The 14,856-nt window shown below is 39.5% G+C and overlaps 1 protein-coding gene across 20 annotated transcripts in view; it reads right to left on the minus strand.

Annotated features, from left to right (window-relative positions):
• Positions 1–14,856, minus strand: part of PDE1A (phosphodiesterase 1A) — a 284,525-nt gene that overhangs the window by 85,658 nt on the left and 184,011 nt on the right. For all 20 annotated transcript variants that reach the window (XM_065561945.1, XM_065561933.1, XM_042860654.2 and 17 more), the window contains one exon: positions 11,547–11,660. In XM_065561945.1, coding sequence (XP_065418017.1) covers positions 11,547–11,660 — 114 coding nt within the window. The remainder of the gene's footprint in view (positions 1–11,546; positions 11,661–14,856) is intronic.

The following is a 14,856-nucleotide window of genomic DNA, read 5'->3' on the forward strand; positions in this document are numbered from 1 at the left end:
GCATGATCAGTTTACTAAACATCGTATATGAACTGGGAGGAGAGGAGGGAAATTTGCTGAATTTTAGCCAAAATCCCATAGATTTGCAGTTATTTTAGAGGTGTTTCATATCCCCAGTAATTGTGCTAAACTCACCTTTCAGAAAAACCTGCAGCTTATTACAAAAGATCTTTTAAAAAGGGTTGGGTTTTTTTTATTTTTTTGTAAAGCTAAGAAGGCTTGAAAGCTTTTTGACAACACAAGGTTCTTTAATAGCAGTGTTCACAGAAGTATCTTTTGTGAATTCTCTTGATGGATGCACAGAATCATTTTCTTTGAATGAAGCACTTATGGCTGGCAAGGCTACTTCTGGTAGAATACATTCAACCATGTCACATGATGGAGCCTGACTGAGAATAGTACTGTGAAGTCATGGCAAACTCAGCTGAACTGTAGTTTCAAATTACATTATCAAACTTAAGTAGATCAACATTTTAATTTTTTGTTTATGGAATCATCACATTCTATTACCCATCTGTCAGGTCCAAGTACAAAGAGGAGTCATCTAGTTTATATTTCGCCATTTGGACAATAAATGCCAGACCGGGCGTCCTTCCCTCAGTGGACTCACAGTAAACATCTGTTTCAGATATTTGCTCATCCTTGTTGAAATCTCAGATAGATTTATTTCTCTAGGTATTTCATAATTTAAAACACAATTTGCTTGAATATATTACCCATCTCCTCTAAAATGAATTGTGTCACCTGCTGAACACTCACCCTTCTTATTTTCCATGGATAGGTACTGCGCCATGTAATACACATTGTTTTCTTGATTTAGAAATGAATGACTTAATCGGTCAACCTATTGGGGTGGAGGGATTGGGGCAGTATCATTTTTAAATTTAAATGAATATCTAAATCTATTTTAGATATTAAGATTTCACCAATCCTGCAAAGAGATATACTAATGTAGATCACTATACTGATGACCTCATAGAGGGTTCAGTACCAGCACATCTGTTTTTGCATGGTCAGGACCTAAGAGTCTATGAAAATGCATCACTTTGTTTTCAGGATAAAATCAGTTGTTTTATAGCTTAGAGAGTCAACTGGACTTCACAATTTATATGTTCTGTGAAAATAGAGACTGTAAATGCCCCATAATATCAGGTGATGAACTAGAGCTGTGCAGATTTTTCAGTTCATTAGCAGTTTTGAAAAGGTTTTTAAAAAATTGTTTCAGGTTGGCCTGAAAACAAAAATTTTCAAAAATTTCTGCAAATAAGAAGGCTAAAAGTTTAATTTCAGGTTGAAAGAAAATATTTCTTTTAGACAAAAATCAAAATGTTTCGTTTTGATTTTTAACATTTTTAACACTTCTGATTTTTACAAAAAAAGGGAAATTTTGAAAATTAAAATGATTTCATACAAAAAAATTAAATGTTGCATTTTCAAAATGCCAAAAGTTTGACTTTTTTCAGCTTTTGTTTTTTTCAAAATGAACAAGTTTGATGAAACCAACAAATTCGAAAAACATTTTAGAGTCAGCAAATCTGCATTTTTCATCGAAAAAGGTTTTGGTCAAAAAAATTTCACTCAGCACTATGATGAACTCCTCCTATGAGGTGCTTTCAATAGGAGCTTAGGACCTCAGAGGAGGAAATAAAATAAAAATTTCAGCAAAAGTCTTCACTGAACCTTGTTACTCAAACAAACACTGGTGACATAGGAATGCAAAATTATGCATGTAGGTGTCTAACTTTAGGTAAACAAAACGTAACATTTTATTTTGAGTCAAACAAAACATTTATTAAAAGAAAAAATTCCTCACAGATTTCCACCACAACATTTGTTGAAATATATATCTATATTTCAACAAAACATGAAACAGAATGAACTTCCCGAACACCATAATGAGCTTCAACAATGGAACCCTACAGACAACTATATACAAAAAATCCACAGATCGCCACACTGACCTTCACAGATCCCATAAACATCCCAAACACACTAAGAAATCTGTTATCTACAGTGAGGTCCTCAGATAGCAGAGAATGTTCTCTAAGGAGAAAGTCTTGGATACACGCCGTCACCCACTTCAAGCCACCTCCACCAAACAAGGACACTCCACTAGAGAAGTAGATCACATCATGGAACAGGCCATCCAAATACCCTGAGAGAACCTGCTTCAATACAGAAAAAAACTCTTCAACTTCGCACCTCTAGTTGTAACCTACCACTCCAAACTGGAAACCATGTGGGGTATCATTAAACAATAACAACCCATACTTGATGGGAACCACATCCTGAAAGAAATCTTTCCCAAACACCTTCTTCTGGCCTTCAAAGAATATCCCTCCCACACACCTCGCTAACACCATCATCAGAAGCAAGCTCCCGACAGCTCAGCATACACCAACTAAAAGCAGCACCAGACTCTGCCAGAACATATGCAAAACCTGTAAACATATCTCCAGTGCTACAATGAACAATACTTTCCATAACACACCTTTCAAGATCCTTGGATTCTACATATGCTTATCACAACATATCGTATATGTCATCCATTGCACTAAATGCCCCAACAACTATGGGAGTGAAACCAATCACTATACTCGCACAGAACTATGATAAGCCAAAATCATTATATCATCCATTGGCAAACACTTTTCACAAAATGACCACTCCACATCTGAGCTCTCAGTCCTCATCCCCCAAGGAAACCTGCACAAACACCTTCAAAAGACAAGCCTGGAAGGTTAAATTCATAACTTTGCTAGACATTAAAAATCATGATCTTAATAAAGACACTGGATTTATGGCTTATTACCACAATCTGAAACCCACTAACCTCCCTTCTTTGTCCTATTATTGCAGGAATGTTAACAGACCACTTCACTTTGAATGATCCCATAGAATGTGTGTTAACTACTTATGCTAAACAAGCTGTTCAACCTTGTATTTAGCTGGGACACAGAGTACCTTTCCCAGACCTGAAGAAGAGCTCTGAGTAGTTCGAAAGCTTGTTTCTCTCACCCACCGAAGTTGGTCCAATAAAAGGTATCACCACACCCACCTTTTCTCTCTAACTTTAGATTCTTCAGTTACAAGAAACTGGCCACAGTAATTAAGGCAGCCATGCTTTACAGAGAGAGGGATGTGGAAAATAATATCAGTAAAAGGCACAGGAGCTCCACCGAGGGTAGGGGTGACAAATGTGACTCCAAGTCATCTTTGTAGTTGTCTCATCCAGGTTAGCCTCTCCATTCAGCTTTTTGTGCAATCTGGAGCAGCTCCAGGGCTGCTCTGAGTTGAACTAGATGCAATGGACACAAAGGGGCTGTTATAGTAGCAGGGGATCATAGGAGCACAGAGCAGCTCTAGGCCAACACACCCCATCCCCGGGGCTAAAGACTGCCAGAGAGTTGGTCTAGAGCAGGCTATACTGGCTGTACTGCACCTGGGGATCCCTCTGATTCTGGTTGTTTCAGCTGATGTTATGCTCCATTTGCCCTGCTGCAGCAGTTCAAGAAACCCTTGCATGGGGCACGATCTGGCCCAAAAATTATATAAAAGCTGAAAAAATTCTGAAATATTTTTTCTGTAATATATGTGGCATATTCAGACTGCATGACTGCGTGGTGGTATACAGATTTTACCACCACCTGGTTGGGATGGAATGCAGTAACTCACGTATGCCTCCACCACCCGTGAGAGATGTGATCACATCCCAAACTCTTATTTCACTTTAGCTTCAAATTTTAAGATTTTAAAAAATGATTAGGATGATAGCTGCATCACCTGTTAATGTGCAGGTGGTTGAAAGTGGGTGGTAAGTGCATTCAGTTACCAAAAATATACATTGAACATTTATGACCCAGGGTGGTTGTTACAGCACTAATCACAAAGTGTGTGACATTATTGCCCTTCATTTCTTCAGGCTCATCTGTATTATTAATTTTAACACCGACCTTCTTTTCAGAAGGGAATGTGTGCAAGATTATTTAGTATATCACTGAGTTATCCTGCATTATTTCAAGACCTCTAAAGCACATAGTGATTCCATCTTTAGTTATAACTGTAGCAAGCAACTGTCAGTTCTCAGCTTCAAAATACAAAAACTTATGTATGTAGTTCCTTTCATAGAAAGAACCAACAGCGCCCAAACTAATTACTAACTACATGCAAACTAACCTACTACTTCATCCACCTCTGAAACACAGACACCTCTGAGGTAAAAGGTCTTAGAGATTGCAACCTTCAAAAGGACACTAGACAACAATTCAACACAAAGTCAAGAATAATTTATTCAACTGAAGCCACTGGGTTAGACAGGCAGAATAGAATGTATTTATTTACAGGCATTTCTATGGCTCCCATTGTAGTAGAATCTGAAAACAATGTGGAATTCAGCTAGAACACCAGGATTATCTCTGGTCTTGCAAAACATGTCATGGATCTAGTAGTAAGGACTAGAGCCAGGTGAATAATGATTTTTCATTTTGGTGGCTGAACCAAAAAAATAAGCCGCAACCCTGAACGACATAAATTATATCAACCTAAGTGCCGGTGTAGACAGCGCAATATCAGCACGAGCTTCTCCCACCGACATAGCTACCACCACTGGCAGAGGCAGGTATTATTAAGCCGACAAGAGAACTCTCTTCTATCGACTTTCAGTGTCTCTGCCACAAGTGATGTACCTGCGCTGCTGTAAGTGCTGTAGTGCAGATGTAGCCTTAGTGGGTGGGATTGGGAAGGTGAATGGAAAGTTAAGTTGTAAACAGAGGCATAACAAGCAGTATGCTGGAGTCAGAATGTCTGTGCTAGCTAAGATAAGCAGGAACTCCTTAATGCTAGGCAGGGCCGCCCAGAGGATTCAGGGAGCCTGGGGCAAAGCGGGAGAGCTTGTACTCACTGGGCGGCACTCTGAGTCTGCGGCGGCAGCATTTCAGCGGTGGGGAGGCCCTTCAGTCACTCCGTGTCTTCAGCAGCACTGAAGTGGCCCCCCCCCCCCGCTGCCGAAATGCCGCCAAAGACCTGGAGCGACTGAAGTGCCCCCGACGACGACGACTCAGAACGCCGCCGGGTGAGGAAAGGGATTCTCAACCACGGCTCGCGGGGCGGCCCAAATTGCCCCACTTGCCCCCCCCCGGGCGACCCTGATGCTAGGGATAATGGACAACAAACCTGGAATGTAAAGATCAGACTCCACATGGAAAATACATGGGCAGAGCATGCTGTGCAGGGATTCGTTCCTTTAAAGTAACCAAGCCAGTCCCAAACCGTGTGATGCAATGTATAGTAAATGCAATGTACTGTGAAAATATATATAAAGAGGTTTTCTGTCTACCTTTGGATGTGTGGTACGTCCTATATCCACCACCTACGCTTAAGTCTGATCACCTCAGTATAGCTTTACTGTATGCCAAATAAAGGAACTTTAGTGACAAAATCTGGATTCGAACTGAGTTTTTAGATCCCAGAGAACTGGATGAAGTATTCTCCCACAATTGGAAAAGATGTTCTGGATAAGCCAAGTGGAAAAGGTCTCAGATGGAATCCCAGCAAAAACATGTTTTAATGGCAGCAGAATCAGATCCTATGTCTTCCCTGAAAAATAAAGTCTCCAGTGCTCCCTCACGCTCTCCTGGGGCATTGGTTAAGTACTAACCAAGAGAGACCTCACGAATAACCAGCACTACTTTTTGTAGCGCCTGAGGCCTGTTTAACATGAGACATGTGTTGACATCAGAGTACAAAATGGCAATTTCATGGGAGCATTGTTGAATTTGTATTCTCAGCAGATAATTAAGACTGCAACTCTTTTATTCAATTACTGACCTTTTCATTTCTCATTAAAAAAGAAACTTTTTCAGCAACTTCTAATGATCAAGAATAGCAAAAATCAGCAAACTTAAACAGGTATCACTACAAAATGATGGTGACTTTAAGAAACTTACTTTCATTGTTATGCTTTTCATTTCCCATTTGGATATTAAAAGAGTAACATAGGAATATTTAAAATTGAGTGGCAGACTACGAAACTCATAATAAACCAGCTTTCCTATCATGCACATGTCCTTGACACATTCTGACTTCTTTTTGCTTTAAGATTTCTCACTCACTCAGGAACTGTCAAAAGCCTCCTTTGAAGATTGAAGGCTTCAGCTTTTTTAATGAGACATTTACAATGACTGCCCAAAAGGAAAACATAATTTCACATCGCTCTGGAAGGCTTTCCCAACTGCCAGGCTACTTTCTAAGATGATTACCTTCAGCACTTCGTAAATGAAGTTGTTAGCATATTCCTTGGAAAAGGATAGTAAAATCTTAAAAGGAATAATTTTCTACAACATTCTCAGATGATATGATAGAGTGTAGAGCAACACATAACCAGACGGAAGGAAAACAGGAGAACCTGAAAGATTTCCTTCTTACTGTATTAAACAGCTTAATTCTAAACCCGAGTTTCAATATGCATTGCATCCTGTAAATAAACCAACAAGGCTCTGGCAATTTTACTTACGGAAATATACATCCAACTTTTCTGTGCAGACCCAGTCTTCTCCTCTGACTCGAATGAAGTATAATGTACAAATATTGATAGCAATAGCTCCTTAAGTCATAGCATAAACAGGCTGGCAGTATTAATCCAAAACACCCCATCCTGTTAGCATGTGTTGATTCTGCTTGGAAAGGATTGGGTGGGTTTTGCTGGCTTATGTAACAGGTGGCTTATTACCGCATTTGGATATGAGAGGTAAGAGTGGCTCTTACAGAGGATATAGGGTGTGGGATGAGCAGTCTGGAGGGAGGAACCCTAGGAGCAGTGAAGTCTTGGACAAAAAGTTTGCACTGAACCTTATGGGGCTTATCTTGTAATGTGTAGCACACAGGAGGAATATCGGGCATGCAGAGCCCCACTGATTTCAGTTGTGCTCTGTGTAAGAGCAGCAGGTTGACTACATGTTACATAGTTGCAGGATCAAGGCCTACATTATTTTATTGTAAGTTTTTCTGTTAATAAATGAAATGCCAGGAAGGGACTGAGTTTGGATTCAACACAACGTGTATGAAAACAGGCTGATAAAGGTACCTGCTGACAAATAGCCACTAAGTAAAGTAGTGCTAATTAAAGAACACTCTGCTGCAGTCCTTAAGTAAGCAAATCTCTTGCTGAAGTCAATTTGAGTTTTGCATTATTAAGAAATGTATATTCCGGCTCAAAATATCTGCGACTAAATGCTTCCAGAGTACTATGAGGAGGAGGGATTAACCCATCCTTTGATGATCTAGGCTATTATTTTTAATCTACTAATAGATAAATGTAATTCCATTCCAAATTTTCATTGGAGAAACGCTGTGTGGAACAAAGCACCTGCTTTCCTCTTGGATGGGTAGTAACTGTGACCACACACAATTATTTCTTCCTACTTCATTCACTGGGACTAAATATTTTATCATTCCTGCCAAATGACAGATTTCCTCCCCAAAGACTGGAGAGAATTTGTCTATGGATTATACCTAAAAACTTTATACTGGGGATTTGGAACAGAGTTTACCATTAAGGCTGATTAAAATGCAGTTACCTTTTCTGCATTACCCCTGGCAGAGTGCTATGTAAAAGAGCTAGTATTATTATGCATACATTATAATGGAGATTTCAGTTCCCTGTGCTGAACAATAGCTCTTTTAATTTCCAAATTGATTTCAGTGGTGCAGAATCAAGACTTTAAGGAGCACCAGAGAGAATATTTTGTAAATATAAGGCTGTGAACTGACTCAGGGTTGGGCAGCAGATTGTGTACCCATCATGGGTCAAACTGTCTCTGTCTCTCTCTCTCACACACGCAATAAGTAAACAAATAACAAATGATTAAAAGTACATTTCATTTTTAAAATTATTTCCGTTTTTATTATTTAACAAGCTACTAGTAACATAGATAAGTAAAGCTGTTATATGTATTTGTTTGCGTATAATACAAAATACTGGTAGGGCCACTTTACAGCTGGGTATCCATTTATAAAAGGGAATGCTGCCAGAACTTAGTGGGTTTGTGAACTGAGGTCAGCACTCATTTTGAAGTTGCATTTGAGAATAAAAATTATCAGTAGAGTAAAAAAGAAAGAAAAATATCTCGGGTTTCTTTCAATTTTGTGCTGTGAAAAATGAGATTACCCTACAGGGAATTGTTTTAAGAATAAATGTTGCTTTGCATAAGGTAAGAGAAGAGCGAAAAGTCCTTTATTCAAAGATTTAGTTACAGTTCGTGAAAATATTTTAATAGTCTCAGGACATAAAACTAGTCTCCTTAGGAAAGTAGCCTGTGGGGAATGGGAATTTTCCAAACCAGTGTGAAATTACATATGTTTGTTCTTATTTGGGCAATCAAAATAAGCCTGCTAGCCCCCTAATGGTGACTAACTCATTTGAGGATTTGCTCACACTAAGGGTACGTCTATACTTACCTCCGGGTTCAGCGGTAAGCAATCGATCTTCTGGGATCGATTTATCGCGTCTTGTCTAGACGCGATAAATCGATCCCGGAAGTGCTCACCGTCGACGCCGGTACTCCTGCTCCGCGAGAGGAGTACGCGGAGTCGAGGGGGGGCCTGCCTGCCGCGTGTGGACCTGCGGTAAGTACCTTGTAGTTCGAACTAAGGTACTTCGACTTCAGCTACGTTATTCACGTAGCTGAAGTTGCGTATCTTAGTTCGAACTGGGGGGTTAGTGTGGACCAGCCCTAAATGTAATGCACCTGTTCCATCCACAGAATATGTTTGTGTGGCATTTTATCCTGCTGTTTGTATGAAATTCTACCTGCTGGCTATCATGGGCGCTTAGACCTGTTCAGTAATGTCCTTCCACCCAAAGCCATAAAAGCCTGGATATTTCATTATAATGGCTCTGTTCATATCCGCACAGTACCCCATGTTTGAGAGGAGCCAAAACTCACATTATGTACATAGTCATGGAACTGGGTTAGGAATGGTACATCCCTCTAACCACAGTGTTTGAGAAGTGGATGGAGAGAATACTTTCCCCGCACCAGCAGTGCTTTATGCCTTTGTCTACAGCTGACTATGCTGAAATCTATTTAACATATCTCCCATTATTACTAATGGGAATTACATGGGTTTTTTTGGCCATGTAGCAATAGAAGAACCAATCACTATGAACTGCATGGTCCCTTTTGAAGTAAAACGGTAAAGAACATTCTAAAGGTTCCTGGGGAAGTGAACTGTGCAGGCAATCATGAGAAAATAATTGTTTATAACTGGCAGTGGACACGGCATACTGGAGAGATTTAAAAAACAAAATTTTCTGTCCTGGGGAAAATGAGCAGCATTGCAATATTACAGCAACTATTACAGGGGTTCTCAAACTGGGGGTCGGGACCCCTCAGGGGGTCACAAGGTTATTACATGGGGGGTTGCGAGCTGTCAGCCTCCACCCTAAACCCTGCTTTGCCTCCAACATTTATAATAGTGTTAAATATAAAAGGTGTTTTTAATTTATAAGGGGGGCTGCACTCAGTGGCTTGCTATGTGAAAGGGGTCACCAGTACAAAAGTTTGAGAACCACTGATTTATTATCAGGAAAGGCACAATCCAAAGAAATGTGCAGCATACTTTTCTGAGGGCTTGTTCACCTGAGGAACCCCCCAGGCTAAAGGGTGTGATTTTTAAACAGCCTTCATTAAACCAAAAGCCTTGAGTGGACACTCAGTTCACTTTAAAGCAGGTTTATTTTGGTTTAGCTTTAGTCAATTAGGAACTGATTTAAGATAAAATGTCCACAATGGGGTTTGCACCAGTTTAACTAAATCGGGATAAAATGAATTAAATTAAACTGGTGTAGCTTTCTCATGTAGACAAGGCCTGAGCCTCAAGCCTTCTACCTTAGCATCTTTGCAGATGGTTGGTCAGTAGTAGCTCTAGGGTCAGCATTTCAGGTTGGGCACTGGAACTTGTCTTAGCTCTGTATATGCTCATTACATCTCCAAGTCAGCTAAATATTTAAGCACATACCTAACTTAAAAGCACAATGTTCCTTAGAGCACATGGACAGAGGTCAACGAGATTCCTAATGTGCTTTACGTTATGTCCTGTGCTTAAGTAACTTGCTGAACTGGGGACATTCAGGACACTTTTGAAAGTGTCTCTCAGGGCTATCTAATGGCGGACAGCAACAGAGGGTCCTGTGGCACCTTTGAGACTAACAGAAGTATTGGGAGCATAAGCTTTCGTGGGTAAGAACCTCACTTCTTCAGATGCAAGCACATAATGGTGGACAGGCTACTCAGTAAAGTTCTTCTGGTGCTGCAGCTTTGCAACTCCTTACAGGAATATGCACATGCTAAGGACAGGAATAGGGCACTGCAGCAGCTGATCCTGCCTGGCTCCTTCTGATGCAAGAATTAGTCTGTGATGTGAACTACTGTGAATGGTGCACAGACTGCTGCTGAAGGTCAATTTATTTTGCAGTGATTTCATTTTCTCATTTTTCAGAGTGGCGCGAGCCCCACAATCCCCCCATGGGAGAGCCTTCAAAATTATAGATGCTTGGTATGTGAAGGTTTCACATTAAAGGAAAGGGAACAGAAATACGACATGAGTATTTCCATCCATCTTTCTAAATGTAGAAGCTATTCTATTCTATAAAGGTTCTAATGCTACACTCATCACCATAGTATCTGAGCGCCTTCCAATAGCGCACTAAGCACACTGAGATGAGTTAGGTCCTTGAAATGATTATTAAAAGGTCAGGCATTCTTAAATTGAATAAGGAAACAGGAGCAGACACATATTGGACATCCAAACAATATTGGAGAAGCTTTGACAGGCATTCTTGGAAGCACATTCAGTTCAGGAGAAAACTTTAAAAGGTCAGCACGGTGAAATATAAGACCTAGGGAAACACCAGAAAGTTGCCTTATAGTTAGTTTAACTTCAATTACAGGCCAAGTCTTAGAATTATTTGAAGAAATCAAATATAGGAATATTTAGAATTTACAGCCTCATTAAAGTCAAACCATTTAAAAAAATAATTGCAAGTAATAGTTCTAGTAACAATCATCAAGTTTTTATATTTGTAAAAAATAGAATAAAACAAATCCTAGTTTTTCATAAAGCTCTTTATTGTGGGCCAGATTATGAGTCTCAGATTTAGCTTCATTAGCATTTCACTTGACAACAACTCTCCTTCTCTTCAACAGACATGTTCGTGCTGTAAAGTACCCCTCACAATGATGAAGAGTATCAGAATCTGGCTGCTGGATTTTTCAGTTACACCCATTCATAAATTCTCATGATATAGGATTGTGCTTCACCTACTTTCCCATTGAAGTAAATGGGAACTGAGCAAGCTCTCCAGAAGGTGACATTTGATCCCCTGAATCTTAAATTCCTTCGCTTACTCTTAAGCCACAAGAGCCATATTCTATCCTTATGTCTTCTGCTGAGCACTAGCTGATGTCAGCTGGAATTAAGAGCAAACACCAATGGTAGAATATAAGTCCCCATCATGAAACTCTTGTTTTTCCCCCTTGAAGACTTACCTGGTTTCATCAATATAAACTGCTTCCAACACAGATGCTGCATATTCAATATTCTTTTTTAAATCCACCACATTAACATCACCTTTCTCCAGTTGCTTGACCAGGCATCTTAATCTGTAAAAAAAAAAATATATATATAAACATCATTGTATGTTCTGGGATTCATAAAAATCTAGTAACTATTTTAGTAGCTGTATTCTATTTGGAGTTTAGGAAATAATACAGTTGTCCACAGTGCAAGCAGGAAACCTTTATCTTGTCTCTTTTCTATTAAAAAGCACCTGTTTTTAGAACACAGATAGTAGTACTGAGCAGTGCATTTTTACAACTTTATGAAATTGTAACATATTAAGATGAGATAATTAAGATAACTTCAGTAAAATCAGAGGAGCTCAATAATTATTAGCACAAATATATTTTTTTAAAAAATATGATTATAGCTATGAAGGTTGTATCTCTAATTTATACATAACTAACGATATTAGCAAGAAGTTGATTTAGTTCTAAAAACTGCCTTTAAAAACAATCATCTGTCAACAAGATGCAGTGAAATGTTAGTCATAGCTTCAAATCCTGTTTTCATTTTTATTTTCTCCTCCAATACATTTTAGCCTCAGATTTTGCTTTTGTTATTAAACTAAAGTTAAGCTCTATTGCTTTCATTTGTTTAGAGAGGATTCATTGTTTTTGCCAGATGCAAGGTGGTAACTATAGCATTAGAAAAATCCAAACATATTCCCCTGTGTGTTTTTTGGTATTGGTTTTGAGAACATGCTTATGCATTATAAACGTGGATACGCCCAAAAGTTAAATGCTTCCATTTAAGTGTCCAGGGCAATCAATTTATGCTACTAAGCTATTAGATCATCAGATTCCACCCATTCCCATTGATGGGGGAAACTCAGTTCTGAGCTTGCTTAAGTTAACCATATAAAGCAATGAAACTTCAGTCCTATCAATGACAGTTCACTGTTGTCCCAGACATACAGGAAGAAAAGTAAGAACAAGGGATGTAGTTTAATTAGGCCACAACTTTATTAACTGAACTCCTCTGAGAACTACCTGGCAATAACTTGTACACTACATGTCATCATTCCTTCCTTAATCATTTGCACCTATTGGGTGAAGGCTGTTATCAGGGCTCCCCTTTCCCCCAGCTGTCCCCAGACTGTTGCTGGGATCCCACCACACTCCCTTCATATAAGGGTAAAGGGACTTGTCTCCTCACAGTGCCAGATATTAGAAGCCCTAACCCTGTTCCCCAGATTCTTTAGGGAATGCCTTCCCCTAAGTCCACTTCCCATTCCAGTTTATCAGGGAACTGGACCCACTATGGAATGAGTACCTGCACTGGGCACCTGCCAAGTTGTGACAATTTGAACCATTCCTCCTAACCTATCTAGGCAAGTCCTGGAGCTGTTGTGGGGAAGGTGAAAACAAAACAAAAAATCCTGCTCCAGCCAATCTGGAAGTGAGGGGAAAATTCCTTACTAGTCTCCAAAGAGGTGATTGGTGGCTTGGCCACAGGAGATCACAAAAATCTGGCCCACTGCAATCCCATGCATGGGAGCAACTGATATGGGAGAGGACTCTGTCTGGCAGAACAGGACATATATGGTCCACAGAGAACCACGGGCTTACCTGAGCTCCTCCTTCCAGCCCGTAGCTCAGAGGATGCCCCCTCCCCAGCCCCAAAGAGGTAGTGAACCATTAAAGGAGCCATAATCCTTTTCTTCCTACTTGACTAGACAAAACCGTTGAGACTAATGGGGAAAAATTAATCCCCTGAAAAAAGTTGTACAAGTTTTTCAAAGATGCATTTTCCTTTTTTGAATACGGCAATTTATTTTCTTTCAATGCTGAAGTGAACCACAGGATTATATGACATGACAAAAGCATATCTTTAAAATGAAATATGCCAATTCATTCCTTTTAATATAATTTTATTAAAACTATTATCTTGACTTTTTTCAAGCTAATGTAGAAGTGCAAGCTTTTGGCTGAAGAAGTGCATTAAAATCTCCCTTCAGAAATAATTTCATATTTGTGCCCCTTTTGTGAAAAAGTAGTTATATTTCCTATCCCTGTGGTTCCAATGAGACATTAAGATAAAGGTTAATTAATTAAATGTAATGTGGAGCCAACGTCCATTCATTATGATTTTTATTAGACCTGTACTCACTATTGGATCACTCTTGATTACAATTTATGGACTTAAAATTAAAATGCTATTTGCAGCAAAACTCTTACAATAAATGTAAAGTATAAAAGCACCATATTATCATCACCAGCATCGTGGTTCAGGCATGGACCAGGACTGCATTGTGCTACGCGCGCTACAGACACAGAACAAAAAGACAGTCTCTGTCTCAAAGAGTTTACAATCCAAGTAATCAACCATAGAAACCAAGCTATTTCCCCTCTATATTGTTCTGACATGAGTACAGATATGTCCTGGTCTCAGCTAGGGTTGCCAATCCTCCAGGGTTGTCCTGGAGTCTCCAGAAATTAAAGATTATTCTTTAACTAAAAAGGATGTCATGTGATGAAATCTCCCAGAATATGTCCAACCAAAATTGGTAACCCTAGTCTCAGCCTTCCTTGCAGAAAGCAGGCCCTTGGGGATATTCTTGATAAGCAATGTTTTTAAAGGACCAGTACTGCTCCGCTGAAGTCATCAACAGTTGTGCGACTGATGTCAATAACAGCTGGAGCAGGCTACATGTTCGCCTGCAGCTCTTTGCGGAAGTAGATATTAACCACCTGCATTTTTTAAACTGGCTTCACAAGGATTCTGAGGTTAGGTCAGGATTGCCTTCAGGGGTTGCTGATTTTTCAGCAAAAACAGTCTGGCATTCATAAACTGTTGATTTACATCATGTGTGGATACCAGAATTTTTGAGGTTCATGACACATCTGGGTTTTCAATCTGTTTCACACCAGGGTAACCCCCTTGATTTCAACTCCTGATTTACATTTGGGTAAGTAAGAGCAGAATCAGGCCCAATGTTATGTACTGTAACATATATATATAATGTGATACTCTGTTGTACCAAACTAGTCTTTTACACCCTTCCCCCGAAAATTAAAGTGATCAGTTCTGACTTCACCAACATTACAAGAAAATGAACAGCTCAGTTAGGTTTAAATTATTTCAGCTCTGTCTGCAGCTATCTGGATAGATCAGTCCAGGGCCATATATAAATACATACATATTTTAATGCCCCAATGCCTTCCACCTGTTCCTGGTTGGAATACTGAAATCTGCTTTCTTTTGCACTTGCATTTCTATTAGCTGAGTGGGTGGTTT

This window comes from Chrysemys picta, chromosome 11 (genome assembly GCF_011386835.1).
Source record: "Chrysemys picta bellii isolate R12L10 chromosome 11, ASM1138683v2, whole genome shotgun sequence".
NCBI lineage: Eukaryota > Metazoa > Chordata > Testudines > Emydidae > Chrysemys > Chrysemys picta.